The sequence below is a fragment of the Cylas formicarius genome, unplaced genomic scaffold (assembly GCF_029955315.1).
Source record: "Cylas formicarius isolate icCylForm1 unplaced genomic scaffold, icCylForm1.1 PGA_scaffold_7__23_contigs__length_41026272, whole genome shotgun sequence".
NCBI classification, from domain to species: Eukaryota; Metazoa; Arthropoda; class Insecta; order Coleoptera; family Brentidae; genus Cylas; species Cylas formicarius.
The window spans coordinates 3,923,409-3,938,669 of NW_026844352.1; the positions used below are offsets into that span (position 1 = coordinate 3,923,409).

Genomic DNA, 15,261 nt, shown 5'->3' on the forward strand with positions numbered 1-15,261 from the left:
CTTTTTTTTGCCATATATTAAGATTCTTTTTAGATTTATCAAGAAATTACATGATTCCATCTTAAGCAATCTGTTATAGTTGTCATCTGTTTACTATAGGATTAATGTGTTTCAAATTTTATTGGTATATGTATATCACTTTGTAAATAAACATTTATATACATCAGATTGTGTTTTTATCCATGGCCTTAAAGTCTTACTTATACAATTAAAAAAATAAAACAACAAAATTAACTTTTAAATTTAATGCTTTTAGAAACATAGGCTTTGATACCAGAAATTTCTCCGCCATATCTAGTAAGCTCTTTTCTTGGTTCACGCACCTAAAAAAAAAAAAGATAGTAAATCTAAATGACAAGGGGCCTACAAATCCTACGGCTCCTTTTCTGCGAATGATTGCTTTCCTGTATTTCAGCTTATGTTTGACTCTGGGATTTCTGAACTCCTTCTTTCTGTGGGGAGTCAACCCCTTATTCTTTGCTATTTGATATGTAATTGCTCTTTTGCCTGTATCTATAAGAAATTGCAAAATAAACAATTATTTTTGAACCTTCTCCCAGATTGTACCTTCAGCCTCCTTTTCTACGTCTTCGACATGTTCCTTTAGTCCAGATTCTTCTAACTCAAATGTAACATGTTTATTCTTGGCCGATGATTTTTCGGCTCGAAGTTTTTTATTGGGTGGCTCAACATTTTCACTCGATTTGCGTGATTTTTTATTTTTTTCTTTCGTTGTAGTTCCCTTTATTTCCTCCAGAGGTTCGACTTTCTCTTGCAACAACACTTCTATTTGTGGTTTGATAATTTCATCAAAAACTGGACCTAACTGAGCGATTAACTGTCTATATTGATACAACCGCTTTATAACTGGATGATTTTTCAATTGCTTACTATTTTTTAAGAGTAGATACATGTATATGTTGCCCAAATAACTGAAAAGGAGTTTTTATTGAAATAATACTTAAAATAAAGTAATTTAATTACTTGCAAATTAATTGATAATGATTTTCAACAAACTCTACAGCTTTGGTTCTGGGGATGTCTCCATTCTGGTGTTTCTGTATAACTGGGTATAAATAATCCCTAATAATTATCATTTTACCTAAAAAACACTGCATTATTAAAAAAAAAAAGATTTAACACACAAACATACATTCAAAGTCCCCTATAAGTCCAAACATTTCAGGTGATTCCTTATGCAGTATTTCTAGTTTTTCTTTTTCTGATAATGTTGCAATGCCAGTTTTTAATATCTGTTCCACGCCTTCTTCAGGTTCTTCATCCTTTTTCTAACAGCCCAAATAGATTCTTATTTAACAACCTGAATGTTATACAAATATTTTGCTAAAACATATTACCGTAAAAATAGTATCGAAAGCAAAATCATTATCATCCAGTTGTTGTATGAGCTGAGTTTGTAAATTTTTTGCTTCTTCCTCCTCAATTTCAGCAGCCTCAGCATCTTTTCCTTGAAAACCTCCATAGTCCTCATCGACATAATCAGCTCCGTAGTACTTTTTCTTTTCTTTACCCCATGCCCTCACATCTGGGAGGTCATCATAATCATCTTCTCGCTCCACATCACTTAGAGCGATGTCACTATTATTGGAATCATTTTCACTCTCTACTCCTACACTGAAGACTTCTCTCTAAAAAAATTGAGCTATAAGTGTGATTATAGAGTTGACTTACTAGTTCAATAACTTCGCTATCTGAATTGTCCTGACTTGAATTTTTGAACTTTTCCAACAACCTCTTCTCATTCTCATCATAATCGTCATCAGAACTAGAGGGGTCATACTCATTTTCATTATTATGATTTCTAAAATTAGAAAAGAAATATGTGTGATATATAATTGCGTTAATAGTATCTAAATTTTACCCCAAGTTATACGACATTGTCAAGTATTTCTATGAATAAAGAGTCTTTACATAAAATAGCGCAGTTCTCACTTTGCAAGGTTATCTTATGAAAAAATATGTTCTACGTTTCGGGGATATTCTCGTATATCGTTTGGACAACATACTAAGCCCATATTACCATTCTGAGAAGCATTATTGTTTGTGTTACTAGTCGGATAAATACATTATCTTTATTATTCCTGTTTCAATATTTCAATATTGCCACATAGTGGCGTAGAATCGATAATGTTTGGTATACTCTATTTTGAAAACTGTATCTCCATAAAATACATATATTTTTTTGGAATATACTGATAAAGCTAAGCTTAACAATTAATGCATTTGTCATCATATTTAAAATGTACAATCTTCTTCTTATAATAAATCTATGTAAAAACGCTCCACTGATTTAGAGAAACGCCGCTAGGGTTCGTTCTTGTATTTCTTTACTATTGGTCTGCCATTTTAGTAAAATCATTCTTTGTGTGGCGAACTACGTCGACGTAAACGTAAAAAAAGAGGAATCGAAATAACTTTGAGTGCAGAAAAGACAGTATTCGAAAAGTATGAATAAACTTTTTAACGATCGAGAAATCTATCAACGGCAAACGGAGTAAAAATCAGGCAAGTCTTGTTTACAAATTACAGCCACTTTATTATACCAGATTTGTCAAGGGTACTAAGCGAGAAGTAGCCATTTTAGTTGAGCTAAAAATAATATTCTCAATTCCGAAAATTTCTTCTACATCTGTTGTTAATTTGGCATTTTAACAATTAAATTTGAACTTTTTGTATGTCTGATGGTCGTTTCGATAAATATTCTTTTGATCCGTTAATTAATATTAGACTTTATTTCAGTAGTACTATAGTTTATTTGGTCGTCCCTGTATAACAAAAAGTTGATCGACTTTTTCAGTCTTTCAGATCTGTTTCCTGTTTACAAGAGGATTTCTTTAGATCTACATATTGTAGAAGGATTTGGGTTTCATAAACCCTAGTTTTTATTAACTCAGCTTCAGGCATTTGGACAAAAAAAAAATGTTGGCCGCAGATAGTATAAACACTTCCAACAACCACAATCATGTGATGACCTTGGATAGTAAAGTGTAAGTTTTTATTTAAAATGTATTTTTGCGCCCTTGTAAGGTTTTTGCTGTTTAGTGACATGAATTCCAAAGTGGATGACAAGGGATGGAAGGCTAAATTAAAAATTCCCCCAAAGGATCACAGAATTCGTACAAGTGTAAGTTTTTCTCTATGTCTTTGAATATTTACTTGTTACTAGTTGGAAGACTTAAATATTTTCATTGTATTGGTTTCTATTTAATTTAATATGATGAAAAATGGATTCCCCTTCATTCTTGTGTGAATGACAGTTTCCTATCTGAATTTCCAAGTGCATGCTTAAAATAGTAGCGTTCTTTAGCATGCTGGTATAATATTAATTAACTTTCTTCCTATCAGGATGTAACAAATACAAGGGGCAACGAGTTTGACGAATTCTGTTTAAAACGGGAGCTCCTGATGGGGATATTTGAGAAAGGGTGGGAGAAGCCTTCACCTATTCAAGAGGCAGCAATTCCAATGGCACTATCTGGAAGAGATGTACTTGCCAGAGCAAAAAATGGAACTGGTAAATGATTTGTGATTGATATTTTGGCATATTATTAGTAAGCCTGGCCTAACTCTTAAATGTTAGGTTAGGGGGACAAATATGCTAAACAAATAGCTTGGCTCGTTCATAATTTCTTTGTACCGGTTTTGTACAAATAGTAACAGCCACATACATTGTATTATACTTTCCATTGTATAGTCGAAACTGAACAAATGTAACTAACAATAAACAAAAATATGAATAGACCAAGGTGCTATAACTGAACTTGACCGTCAATTAGGGTGGTCCAATCAAACAGACTGCCTCTAGAAAACTTAATAGTTCATATTTTGCTATATTAACATTAAAATCCTCCTTTAACTGATCGGTATTTTTTGTCCAACAAAAATCATGATACTGTTAATATACAACTTAAACAACGTAGAACTGTTGTTTAATTGACCGGTATTTATTTACTTAACAATTAATTTATATATTTCAATGTAACGAGAACTTTCAAGGAAGATCTGTCATTCATTGTTACTCGATAAAAGAGAAAAATAACTTACATTTAAAGTATTGCTATAAAAAGAATCACCTCTCAAATATTTTATATTTACTGACATTAAAATACTCTCGAATTTGTGACACATTTTTGCGTTTTGTGTGATGGTCTTTTTCACTTAATTTTTTTTTTTATTTGTTATATATGTATATTTTTTTTGGTTGTAATTTTTCAAAAAATATTTCTATTTCTATTTCCTGATGCAACTTTCTTTTGGTATATTAGTATTGGTACTCTGGTAATATATGTAATTAATAATTTAGTTTTGGTTAGTTTTATTAATTCATTCGGTTGCCCAATTTTTCATTGGGTATTTTGTCATAGAAAGAAGTTTTGGGAGTTCATGGGGGTTCTCATTTTTTCCAAATTTAGTTTACTCTTCTGCAAATTTGTAACACTAATTGTGTTTTTTTTTTTTAAATATTTTTGTTTATTTATTTATTTATTTAATTAATATTGCTGATAAATGTACAAGATAAGGTAAGCTATTTTGGAAGTACTTACAGGAAGCCACATAATATTTGTTGTAATTGATTCGGATCTTGAAAAAAATAAGTTATTTCAGTTTTATTTTCATTCAGAGCTTATTTTTATTATTTCTAATTTAAAGTATGCATATTGATTGGAATTTCATTATTTGTTATTACAAATATAGTATTTGTCTAGGAAAGACTGGCGCATATTCAATACCAGTGTTGGAACAAATTGACCCTGCGAAAGACTATATTCAGGCTTTGGTAATTGTACCTACAAGGGAACTGGCATTACAAACGTCTCAGATATGCATTGAACTCGCCAAACACCTGCAAGTACGCATAATGGTTACCACGGGTGGTACCAATTTGAGAGATGATATCATGAGAATCTACCAGAAGGTACAGGTTATCATCGCTACGCCAGGTCGAATATTGGATCTCATGGAGAAAGGTTAAGTTTGGATTGTTGCGAATGAATTTGTTATTAATTAGTGGCGATATTCGAATAGGAGTGGCCAAAATGGATCAATGCAAGATACTCGTACTGGACGAAGCAGACAAACTATTGTCGCAAGATTTTAAAGGTATTCTCGACACTGTGATCAAAAATCTGCCGAAGGAGCGGCAGATCTTACTGTTTTCCGCTACATTTCCGTTGTCTGTTGAGCAGTTCATGAAGAAACATTTGCGGAAACCATACGAGATTAACTTGATGGAGGAGTTGACGCTCAAGGGTGTCACCCAATATTACGCGTTCGTCCAAGAGAGGCAAAAGGTCCATTGCTTGAATACTCTTTTCTCCAAGGTGACACGACCCACTTTCTCCTATGATTTTGGGTTGTCACGCTTTTTTTTTTCTTACAGTTGCAAATAAACCAAAGTATTATATTCTGCAATTCCACGCAGAGGGTGGAATTGCTCGCCAAGAAAATCACCGAGCTGGGATATTGCTGCTATTACATTCACGCGAAAATGGCGCAGGCGCATCGAAACAGAGTTTTCCACGACTTCAGAGTCGGCCTGTGCCGGAACCTAGTCTGTTCTGATCTGTTTACAAGAGGTAACTTTTCAGATTTCAGATAATTTCATTTGAATATCTATATTGAACCCTTAGCCCTAGATTACTATGGTATTTCAAAATTATGTTACACTCCTATCCCTTTTTTTGTGATATTTATTTATAAAAATAATATTAAATATAAATAAATAGTAGATATTAAAATATAACTTATATTCGAACATTGAAACCATAATTTTCATTGATAGCCAAATTACTGATATATATATAATCCCTTTCCCTTTAGCAGGAGTAAAATAAAATTTGTGGGACATAATATGTTTTTATAATATTATAACATTATCCGTGGATAGTGGACACTAATTGTTGCATATAAAGGGTTTTTTGTTTTATGACTTGGTCCTTGTGAGTATGTACGAGGTGTTTGAAAAACATGCGCTGACACTGCTGGAGATTTTTTTTGTTATAATATACCTTGTTTGTACAATATCCATCATCTGTTCTATAATTTAAAAAAACTAACCAGGACCCTTGGTGGACTGAAAAATGTGGATTATTTCTTTGTTTTGTCCATTATGCATCGTGAAAAATCTCGTACTGCTGAGTTATTTATAAGTGGAAACTATGAATATCATCAAAATTAGTGGTTGTAACGCAAAAATAATTTTCCGATTTTTTTTTTTATTCGCATTTTTAAATTGGACATCCATCAGTCAATTCACACCAATATTACCACATATAAGATTAGTACGACCTTTTATTTCCAGAATGAGGTGTTAAGCTCATTTCAATTTTGTGTTAAATTCAGGATACAAACTAAATGAATAAAATTATTATTGTTTTATTATTACGCATTTTATTTGTAACTAGGCAAAATAGGTACACAGGATGTCAAATTGCAATTTAATTTGTAAATCATTTAAATCACAATAACTCATTCATAAGACACATATCTTACCAAGTTAATAAGTAGAAGGATGGAATAATAAAAATAAACAATTCCAAGGGTAAACACTGCAAAATAACAATACACTGGAATAAGTTCTGTGTGTTAGTTTGATGCCCAGTCTAGAAGGTAGCAAACGAAAAGATATCAGCTCTCCTCCCCGACCCTCGAAAAATCATATGAAAGAATATCAGGACTCTGTGGTAATGAATTTTAATTACAACTGACAAAGTTGCTAGTTATCAGTTAAATACATGCAAAGAGAGTAAAGTATTCCAAAGGATTTGAAAATTTTTCTACAAAGCTCAAGCAGAGGTATGCTCACTTCACTCTGTATAGTCCCAAAACAGTAGCCCAATCAGTGTTTGAGAAAACCCTCAGCAACAGTTTCTTTTAATCTCTTTAATTGACAATGGAAACTTTATTACATCTGTACTTTTTGCGGAGTTTCCCTTCACTTTAATTAATAAACAATATGCATCTACATAATCTTTTCTTCAAAAAAAGGGGAAATAATGTCTTATTTCAATTAAGAATAAGTCATTACTAAAATTTCTCACTACAATTACATTTTCTTAAAATTTTCATATTTTCATGACTCAACATTAGCATTGGTATCATTTAAATCTATCCTCGCATTTGTATATTTACTTTGAGGTCCATGAGAAACAGCATTAACCTTTTAAGATCTTTACTAGAACTTTGAAGCACTTGAGAGCGCCACAAAGTATTGGGTTCTCTAATTTTTTCTTTGTGCAGTCGATTTATGCCTTTTTTTAAATTTCTTTAATTCTTACCATTTTACAGATGACCATAATATTCCTATTAACTGTGATATTTAATCAATTAATTAATTAATAATTAATAGTAGCAGGGCAATTGATGGTCTTTAAATGACAAAGATTTTAATTTTTATATTTATAGCTAGCTGCTAAAAATCTGGGCCTATAGGTTAATTCAGACTTTAGTTTCTCACGTCATTCCTTGATTTTACTTCGAATATCACATTGTAAACTTAAAATCCTAAATATACATGAGCACAGATATTGACTGTGTGGAGGTTTAGTTCTATCAAAGTTTGCATATTGTTGGGATTGACCAGTCCAATTTTTTTGTGTCAATTGACCGAAATAATTTTAAAAATACTATAAAATTTATAGTTTATAGAATTCGTATTTTTATTGGGATTCCCCGAATCGGTAAGTACCATATAAGTGTTGTAGGCAAATTGGATATCACAAATGCTTAATAATTGATTATAAAATATATGATTAAATAATGATAGATAACAATTGTTAGCCATTGTAGGGGCAAGATGTTATTTAAAAAAATTGACTAATCAGTTTTACCTTACTTGTCAATATTTAATACCTTACTTTATTTCTCAGCTCTCGGTACTTATTCTGGTCTGAGGTTCCATTAACTTAAGGATCTCGTCCATCATCCGGTCCTGTCTTTTCTGCCTCTTGCTCGAGCTCGGATATTTTCTGCACGGCTCTATCATTGACTTTTTTGCCTCTTTTTCATTATCGTTCTAAATGTATAATAATAATACTTAATAAAACGATGTTTCCTTTCAGGTATCGATGTGCAAGCTGTAAACGTCGTGATCAATTTCGATTTTCCAAAGATGGCAGAAACGTATCTGCACCGTATCGGCAGGTCGGGCCGTTTCGGACACTTGGGCATCGCCATCAACCTGATAACCTACGACGACAGGTTCGCGTTGCACCGCATCGAACAGGAACTGGGTACGGAAATCAAGCCTATACCGAAAGTGATCGACCCGAAACTGTACGTGGCCAATTCCGACGGGGACGAGACGGACGAAAACGCCCTGACGGCCACCCTCTCCAAATAATGTGCGCGTCCGAAAAAAAAAAAAAAAACTTGTAAATAGGCGGAAACAACTCAAAAATCGTATAATTTCTTTTGCGTTTCGTTATCAGAAGAGAAGTTTTTTTTAATTTTTATACAACAAAAATTTTTGGGGAATATTTATTGACTCTAAACGGGCCCACGAGACGTGGCGGGGTCGAGGATAAGGGTGCGACGTCCGTCGCGGGCAATTTAGCGGGGCGGGGGCATGCCGCAAGGTGGATATGCGTTAATCTGCGGGGTGTTTCAGAAAACGCGCCCTTAGTTGCTAGGGCGAAGGGAACGTAAAAAAAAATAACGTTAGTTTGGTTAATAAATTTTTGCCGAAAAAGCAGGGTGCTAAAAAACTTTTTTCTTTTCTTTTTAATTTACAAGGGAAATTTCAAATTCGATCTTCGGTTGGCTATTAAAACTTACTGCTGACAACAAAATTCGAGTTCACGGAATGGTTTTGGTCTGAGTTGTTACTTCCTCGATTAACTTCAAAGCCCGTTTAAAAAAAAAAAGATGCAATCAAACTAACTGCCAAGCAAGGTATTATTTTGGTCGGCGTTACTTTCTTAAACTTACGGAAGACTGTTGTAGAAAATTGTGTTCGATCGAAAATATATATATTAATAATATTTTCTACAGGAGCGTGATTAAAAAAAACAAACAGTTTTTTGAAGGAAAATAAAACTAATTGCAAAGGTTTGAAGTTTTAGGAAGCAATTCTGACCGAACTGTGAAGTAGAAATTTTGTAAACTTCTGAAGCTATTTTCAGGTCAGGTCAGGTCAGGTTATGCTTAATGTGAAATTTGATTAAACTTGCGAGACCAAAACAATTTCCAAAATAATTACTAACTTTAATAATTAATAATATATGGCAAGAAACAATGACCTAAAAAATAATAATAAAAATAAAAAGACAATGAACGACAAATTGTTTGAAAATCAGAACATTAAATTAAATTGATAAATTGATTAAAATTTGATCAACATTAGGTTTTACCATCCCTTCAAGCTAAGTATTTTTTTTTACGACATATTGATTTAAAAAAAAAGACGATCTTAGGAAATAATAATTTTCAAAAACAACTGTGAAGTTATCAACGTATGCTGCTTAATGTGAAATGCAATCGAACTAACCAAAGGAACCATCAAATAAAATCGAACCAATCGAGTAACAAAAATCGCAAAAAGCTTTAATAGTAACAAGTGTTACGAAGAACGAATAAATAACTTTTTGACGAGAAATTATAATTTTTGGGCAAAAAATGGTAATAAATAATAAAAATAATTTTCGCGACATTCCTGTACGAAATATAAAAATGTCGGCAGGCGCTTGTGCCACCCCATACGTATCAACGCCAAATTATTTTTAAAAATGTTGCTGTACGAAATGTGAAACTCTTGCCTACAGTCACTTTGAAGACCTAATCAAACGGTATTTGCGGTTTAAATTTCATTTACAGGTCTAAAATAATCATTTTAGGGGCCTGTTTTTGGGTGCACATTTATTAACCGAAATAACATTGTTCATTAATTTATTAATCCCAGAAATCGGTGACGAGTTTTTTGAAACTCCCTGTATATTATTCAAAGTACAAAGCCATCGGCGGCAGCGCCCCCACACGCCTGTCGCTAGTTTCAGACCGACATCCTCGTTACCCGATGTCGATCCGAACGTGTCCACGGGGGGCACCACCCTATATCTCGCTCGTCACGATTCGGGGCGTTCCGCCAATCGGACCGGGTCGATCAACAGAATCTCCGTCGACTCTGGTCCGAATGACGGCAGCGGCGCTCGTCTGGTGTAAGTTTAATCGCGGTTCGAGTGAAACAAAGGTGCGATTTCGAGTGCGTCATCGGAGAAAACGGACTCCATCGACTGATGATCGAAAAAAGACTCGGGGCGGGACAACGTATCCTTGGATACGGCGCGTGCGCCAAGTGGAATATCATATCGGGCAGTTGGAGGAGATTCTGGTCGAGGGGGCGGGTGGGGGCCCCCCTAGCGTTGCTGAATTTTCTGGGACATTCAAAATTTGTAAGCGTCGCAGCAACGGCGTAGTAACTTGACGTTTTTTGTTTTGGAAAAAAAAAGTAGACGGAATCATTTTTTGTTGGATTATTTTCATTGGGGGGAAAGTTATTAATTAAAAACATTAATTACGCGCGCGTTAAAGTTTATCTTTTCTCGACGGGTAACGAATTTTCGCGCACGCGTAATTAGAAAGAAATATTTTGTTAAATCGAAAAGTAAAACGTGAAGGGTTTTTTTTTTTAACTAGTTATCGTGCAATAAGACAAAAATTTCCATTTTACCCGGAGTTTATAATTTATTACGGGCCGTTTTCGACTTTTATTTTCCAATTAATATGCGTTTGGAACTAATAAAGATCTAAATCATCCCTTCACAATTGGCGTGTTTCGTTTGCAACCTAACTTGCTGTTTTCCCCACTTCCTTATTCAAGTGCTGAAGAATTGGATATTATAGGTAGTTTGCAACTGGTTTGGGATGTTGGAACCACTAATTGTATTGATTCAGGTTATAATTGTTTCCTAACGTTTGACTAGGAGCAGTGACTAACTTCTAGGCCTTTTATTTATACCGCTAACCTATCCAGGAGAATTCGCCAAGTAGGAAGCTTCTCTAGAGGTTCTTCCATTTCCGATGTTGGACGTAGAGTAGACTGACTAATCAGCCTGCGCAGGTTATCCGTTTAAGTACTTGCGCAGGAGAATTAGTCAAACACCAACTTGTCGAGAGTCTGTTGTTTATTCATCATTTCCTAACAGTTTGATAACTGTCGGACTAGTTTGCTACTAACAGCATTACAAAAGTAAAAAAAAAATGAGGCAGTTTCCAAAGTTTGGTTGGAAGAATACTACCAAAGGTTCAGGGATTTTTGAAAGTGAATTAATGTATCGAACAATCAATGAGTTCGGAAACTATGCAAATAAATTTCGGATATTGCACACACATTTTTTTTTTAAATAAATGCTAATGAACGTGATAGGATTTTGTAGTCACAGTTACGAAAGTTCAGCCATAATAGAAATATATCAAATTCATACGATGACAAATTACGATTCCAACAACCAACAATGTGAGTGACATCGCCCTTGTCAGCTTTCAAATAAATTATATGAAAAATTTAATTATTAGAAAACGGTTTAAAATATTTAGACAAGAGTTTGCACTATAAATTTTAAGTTCCATTGGACAGTTTTGTTGCTGTGCGGACTTTTGTTAAGTACACTTCAACTATCGGGAAGGCCGCCATTCACGCCGATGTCGAGGCTGGGTTAGACCAGTAAGAAAAGTCGACGGTACCGAATCACGCCGCTGTCCAGACCGGATGCACCCGAATGGTGCCTGATGGAAGTAGTAGATAATCGTCCCTAGAGAATGGTAGAATGCAAGATTAAGTGCATATAATAATAATAGTAATAATAATGTCTTTATTTTCGAACATAAATTTTACAAATGAATAGCGAGAAGTAAACAAATGTTCAAAAAATGGAGAAGTTCAGATGAGACACAAAGTAGGAAATTAATTAATTTATAAACTTAACCTAGGCCAAGAAGTGCACCTATAATATATAAAATAAATGAAAAAAACTAAAAGTGATATAAGCAAGTAATTTAGAAAAACATATCAATAAATAATGAAAAGCTCTACATATCGCCAAATATAATTTTTATATTTTCGTTTAAAATTGGAGGCAGACAATGCCTGGAATGCGTCTGGGAGTGAGTTAAAAAGTCGGGCAATGTTACCATTGGCGTCCTATGAAATGGTGGAGTGATCTTTCCCCTAAACCTGATATTAAAATTATGCACATGTGTTCTGAATACATACTGTATAAGTACGTAGGGCATTTGAAGTTTATAATTTTATAAAAAAAAAGGAAACAGAATGTAGTTCTCTCCTCCTCTCCATGCTAAGCCACCCTGTTTCAAAGAGTTTGTGTGAAAGTGGCTGCTACTTCCTTATTCCATGATTAAGTCTAAGGCATGAATTTTAAATTAACTGAATTTTTTTTTTATCAGAATTGTTTAAACAATTTGTGTAAACAACTAAAGTATTTACCTTTTTTTATATGAAGTGACGATGACTGATATGTTTTATTGACATAAGCTCTTCGACAACTATTTATATGAGCGGTAAATCTACGAGAACTATCAAATACTAAGCCGGCATATGCAGTGTCAATATGTAATTTAAGTCCTAATAATAATAAGCATTAATAAGGAGGGAGTGCTTTAAAGACAATTCTTTCAGTGCGTTCAGTTCCTACTGAATATTTCACATTTAAAAATAATGAGGCCACATATTCGTGACTTGATGTGGAAACCATCCAATAGAAGGACCGTTTAACAGACAACAGAGATTGGTGTTGGGAAAGGGAGTATGCGCGGAATATGACGCTTGCGCAAAGTCTAACATCGTATGGAGCAGCAAAATGAGGTTATGTTGTTTTTTTTGTTCTAAAATTCAAAAATAGGTACTGTAGTGGCCGTCCTACGGTAAAAAATTAATGCGGCATGGATATTTTCCACGCATGCCTTTCCATTTCATATACTAAGCTGCACTTCGCGTCACTTACTAACCAGCGATCTCCACACACTTAACTCCGGAAAATTTAACGAGATCCAAGCATTAACTTATGACGACCTGTCAGTAGCAGATTTGTTGAATGTCGATTTAAATCTTTTTTTTAGTTGCTTTGCAAGAAAACCTGATTTTCAACTTCAAAGCATAAAGATTAGACATTTCTTTATCAGAGAATTGATTAGTGGAAGATTTCAAAGTTAAGAAAAAAAATCAACTTGAAATCATGATAAAAGCTATTCTTAGACTTTGACTACCACAGTCATGAGAATCTATGGGTTTGGGAAAATTATTCAATGAAGAATGTTGAGAGAGTGCAGTCTTGAACATTAAAACAATTTAATCATCCCACATTCTATTGTTTTTAAAAAAATGTCTAAATGAAGTTTATGCAATAATAAGCCTGTGACTATCCAGTCAAAAAAAATCCTATTTGAATTGAGTCAAAAAAAATCCTATTTGAATTGCAAATGGATTTAGTGGGAACCCAGTTCGTTCAAATAATATTTAAGCGATCAACTATTTGAAAATTTTGAATGAAATGATTTGTTCGGCCTTGGGAACTACTATCATTGTTTTTGTGCTCCATAATTTGTAATAAATAGAAGTTTTTAATGCCCTCTTATGGACTTCTATCAATTATTTGTCCAGCATATTTGATCATTTTTGCTGGTCTTTTTTGTTTCCCAATTACCAAGGCATGGGCCAAAATAAAACACATTGCTGCAAAGGTTATCAAGAGATTTTTTATAACAAATTTATTAGACAACTGATCTATTCAATACTTTCATTGATTACCTCATCCAAATATTCAACAAAATTTTAATTTAGTTTCGAACAATGTCGCACTCCATTTACTGTCTTGCATTTACGATAGTGACAAATTCTGGCTTGAGAGATGCCCCGCCAACCAAAAAACCATCAATATCAGCCTGTGACCCCAATTCCTTGCAATTGGTGCCCGTTACAGAACCACCGTACTGAATTCTTATAGAATTAGCAACATCTTGACTGATATTTTTACCAATCCATTCCCTAAGGGCTTTATGTACCTCCTGGGCTTGCTGGGGAGTGGCGGTTTTCCCTGTACCAATGGCCCACACAGGCTCATAAGCAATGACAACATTAGACCTAAAAACAAATCATTTTAATTTTCATTAATTAATTAGTACTAATAACTGACCAGTCCTTAACTTTATTGGCAATAGCCTGTGTCTGTCTAAAAACAACTTCTTCAGTTTTGCCTGCTTCACGTTCTTGTAATGTTTCCCCAATACATGCGATAACTTTTAGGCCATTACTGAGAGCGAATGCTACTTTTTCTGCTATTAACTCATCTGATTCGCCAAAAATTTGCCGGCGCTCGGAATGCCCCAAAATAACCCAATTTACACCTATATCTTTTAGCATAATTGGAGATAATTCACCTAAGGCAGTAATAATTTCAGACACCTGGACATTTGTCTGCAAATGTTAATACCTGTAAAAGCTCCTTTGTCTGCTTTATAACAGTTCTGGGCAGCAACTTCAACATTTGCCGGCGAATTTGTTTTAACATAGTCCAAATATACAGCTGGTACACCAACAATCACTTCTGTATCAGGATTAAGGGGACCAGCTTTTAAGAAGCTCAAGATCTCATTGATTTGCTGTTTAGTACCATTCATTTTCCAGTTTCCGCCAACGACAAATTTTCGACCCATTGCTAGCCGCTGAAAAATTAATTTTAATAATTATTACCCCAAATTATCTCAAAAATGTACCTTCAGGTTTATAATATGGAAAAACAATTCAAAAAAATACTAACGCATTTGCACTCGTTAAGCGATTTTGAGGATTCCATTTTCTCGAATTTTATTAAAACAAAAAATTATTGAAAAATAATCTGCCAAAATTATGTAATTTAATTTTTTTTAGTTTCATAATTCAAAATCGCAGTTACCTAGGGTTGTCTTAAAAAACCCCTATAGGTTCGGTTCAAGTAGCTAACTGATAATTCATTCACGTACCTATTTTAAAAATGCAATAGAAATTAATCGGCTTTATTCTCAGCACTTAACGTACTCGCCCAACAGCAAATGAAAATTTGTGAAGCGTATTCACCTCTAATGACTGGGAAGGTCACGAGACCACGCCCACCTTTCTTCCTCTTTACAAAGTGATCGTATAATAAGAAAGAAAAGAAAACTTCTAAACACAAAAAGTACATTTATTGCTGCTATAATCCGTATATTAATTCATATACATGGGAAGCGCTTTCTCACGGTCGCAATCGTAAT

The 15,261-nt window shown here is 33.9% G+C and overlaps 3 protein-coding genes across 6 annotated transcripts; 1 reads left to right on the top strand and 2 right to left on the bottom strand.

Moving 5' to 3' along the window:
- Window positions 1-181: 181 nt before the first annotated feature.
- Window positions 182-2,028, bottom strand: LOC132705183 (something about silencing protein 10). The gene is made up of 8 exons (XM_060675628.1): window positions 1,883-2,028; window positions 1,705-1,822; window positions 1,359-1,649; window positions 1,154-1,289; window positions 985-1,102; window positions 568-932; window positions 377-513; window positions 182-323 (listed from the first exon to the last, which is right to left on the bottom strand). Exons 1-8 carry the CDS (start codon window positions 1,897-1,899, stop codon window positions 231-233), a joined length of 1,275 nt encoding a protein of 424 aa, XP_060531611.1. The 5' UTR covers window positions 1,900-2,028; the 3' UTR covers window positions 182-230.
- A 339-nt stretch (window positions 2,029-2,367) lies between these two features.
- LOC132704820 (ATP-dependent RNA helicase me31b) lies at window positions 2,368-10,800 on the top strand. The gene is made up of 8 exons (XM_060675090.1): window positions 2,368-2,526; window positions 2,819-3,008; window positions 3,064-3,145; window positions 3,367-3,535; window positions 4,728-4,988; window positions 5,047-5,342; window positions 5,402-5,597; window positions 8,082-10,800. Exons 2-8 carry the CDS (start codon window positions 2,941-2,943, stop codon window positions 8,360-8,362), a joined length of 1,353 nt encoding a protein of 450 aa, XP_060531073.1. The 5' UTR covers window positions 2,368-2,526; window positions 2,819-2,940; the 3' UTR covers window positions 8,363-10,800.
- Window positions 10,801-13,712: 2,912 nt separating this feature from the next.
- Window positions 13,713-15,108, bottom strand: LOC132704821 (triosephosphate isomerase). 4 transcript variants are annotated; one of them, XM_060675092.1, is made up of 4 exons: window positions 14,992-15,108; window positions 14,463-14,694; window positions 14,166-14,409; window positions 13,713-14,113 (listed from the first exon to the last, which is right to left on the bottom strand). In XM_060675092.1, the coding sequence occupies exons 2-4, from the start codon at window positions 14,683-14,685 to the stop codon at window positions 13,837-13,839; spliced, it is 744 nt and encodes a 247-aa protein (XP_060531075.1). In that variant the 5' UTR covers window positions 14,686-14,694; window positions 14,992-15,108; the 3' UTR covers window positions 13,713-13,836. The 4 variants fall into 4 exon arrangements, with proteins under 4 accessions (XP_060531075.1, XP_060531076.1, XP_060531074.1 ...); XM_060675093.1 differs by having other exon boundaries at window positions 14,925-15,075; XM_060675091.1 differs by lacking the exon at window positions 14,992-15,108 and adding an exon at window positions 14,790-14,864.
- Between the last annotated feature and the right edge of the window lie 153 nt (window positions 15,109-15,261).

Bases quoted from the DNA above. Each gene is read 5' to 3' on its own strand.
- LOC132705183 (XM_060675628.1), bottom strand. The intron at 1,650-1,704 runs GTTATTGAACTA...CAATTTTTTTAG, and splicing joins AGGACAATTCAGATAGCGAA to AGAGAAGTCTTCAGTGTAGG. The intron at 933-984 runs GTAATTAAATTA...ACTCCTTTTCAG, and splicing joins CATTATCAATTAATTTGCAA to TTATTTGGGCAACATATACA.
- LOC132704820 (XM_060675090.1), top strand. From the start codon at position 2,941: ATGTTGGCCGCAGATAGTATAAACACTTCCAACAACCACAATCATGTG. The intron at 3,146-3,366 runs GTAAGTTTTTCT...TCTTCCTATCAG, and splicing joins ATCACAGAATTCGTACAAGT to GATGTAACAAATACAAGGGG. The intron at 3,536-4,727 runs GTAAATGATTTG...GTATTTGTCTAG, and splicing joins CAGAGCAAAAAATGGAACTG to GAAAGACTGGCGCATATTCA.
- LOC132704821 (XM_060675091.1), bottom strand. From the start codon at position 14,825: ATGGAATCCTCAAAATCGCTTAACGAGTGCAAATGC. The intron at 14,695-14,789 runs GTTAGTATTTTT...TTAATTTTTCAG, and splicing joins CGCTTAACGAGTGCAAATGC to CGGCTAGCAATGGGTCGAAA. The intron at 14,410-14,462 runs GTATTAACATTT...TTACTGCCTTAG, and splicing joins AGACAAAGGAGCTTTTACAG to GTGAATTATCTCCAATTATG.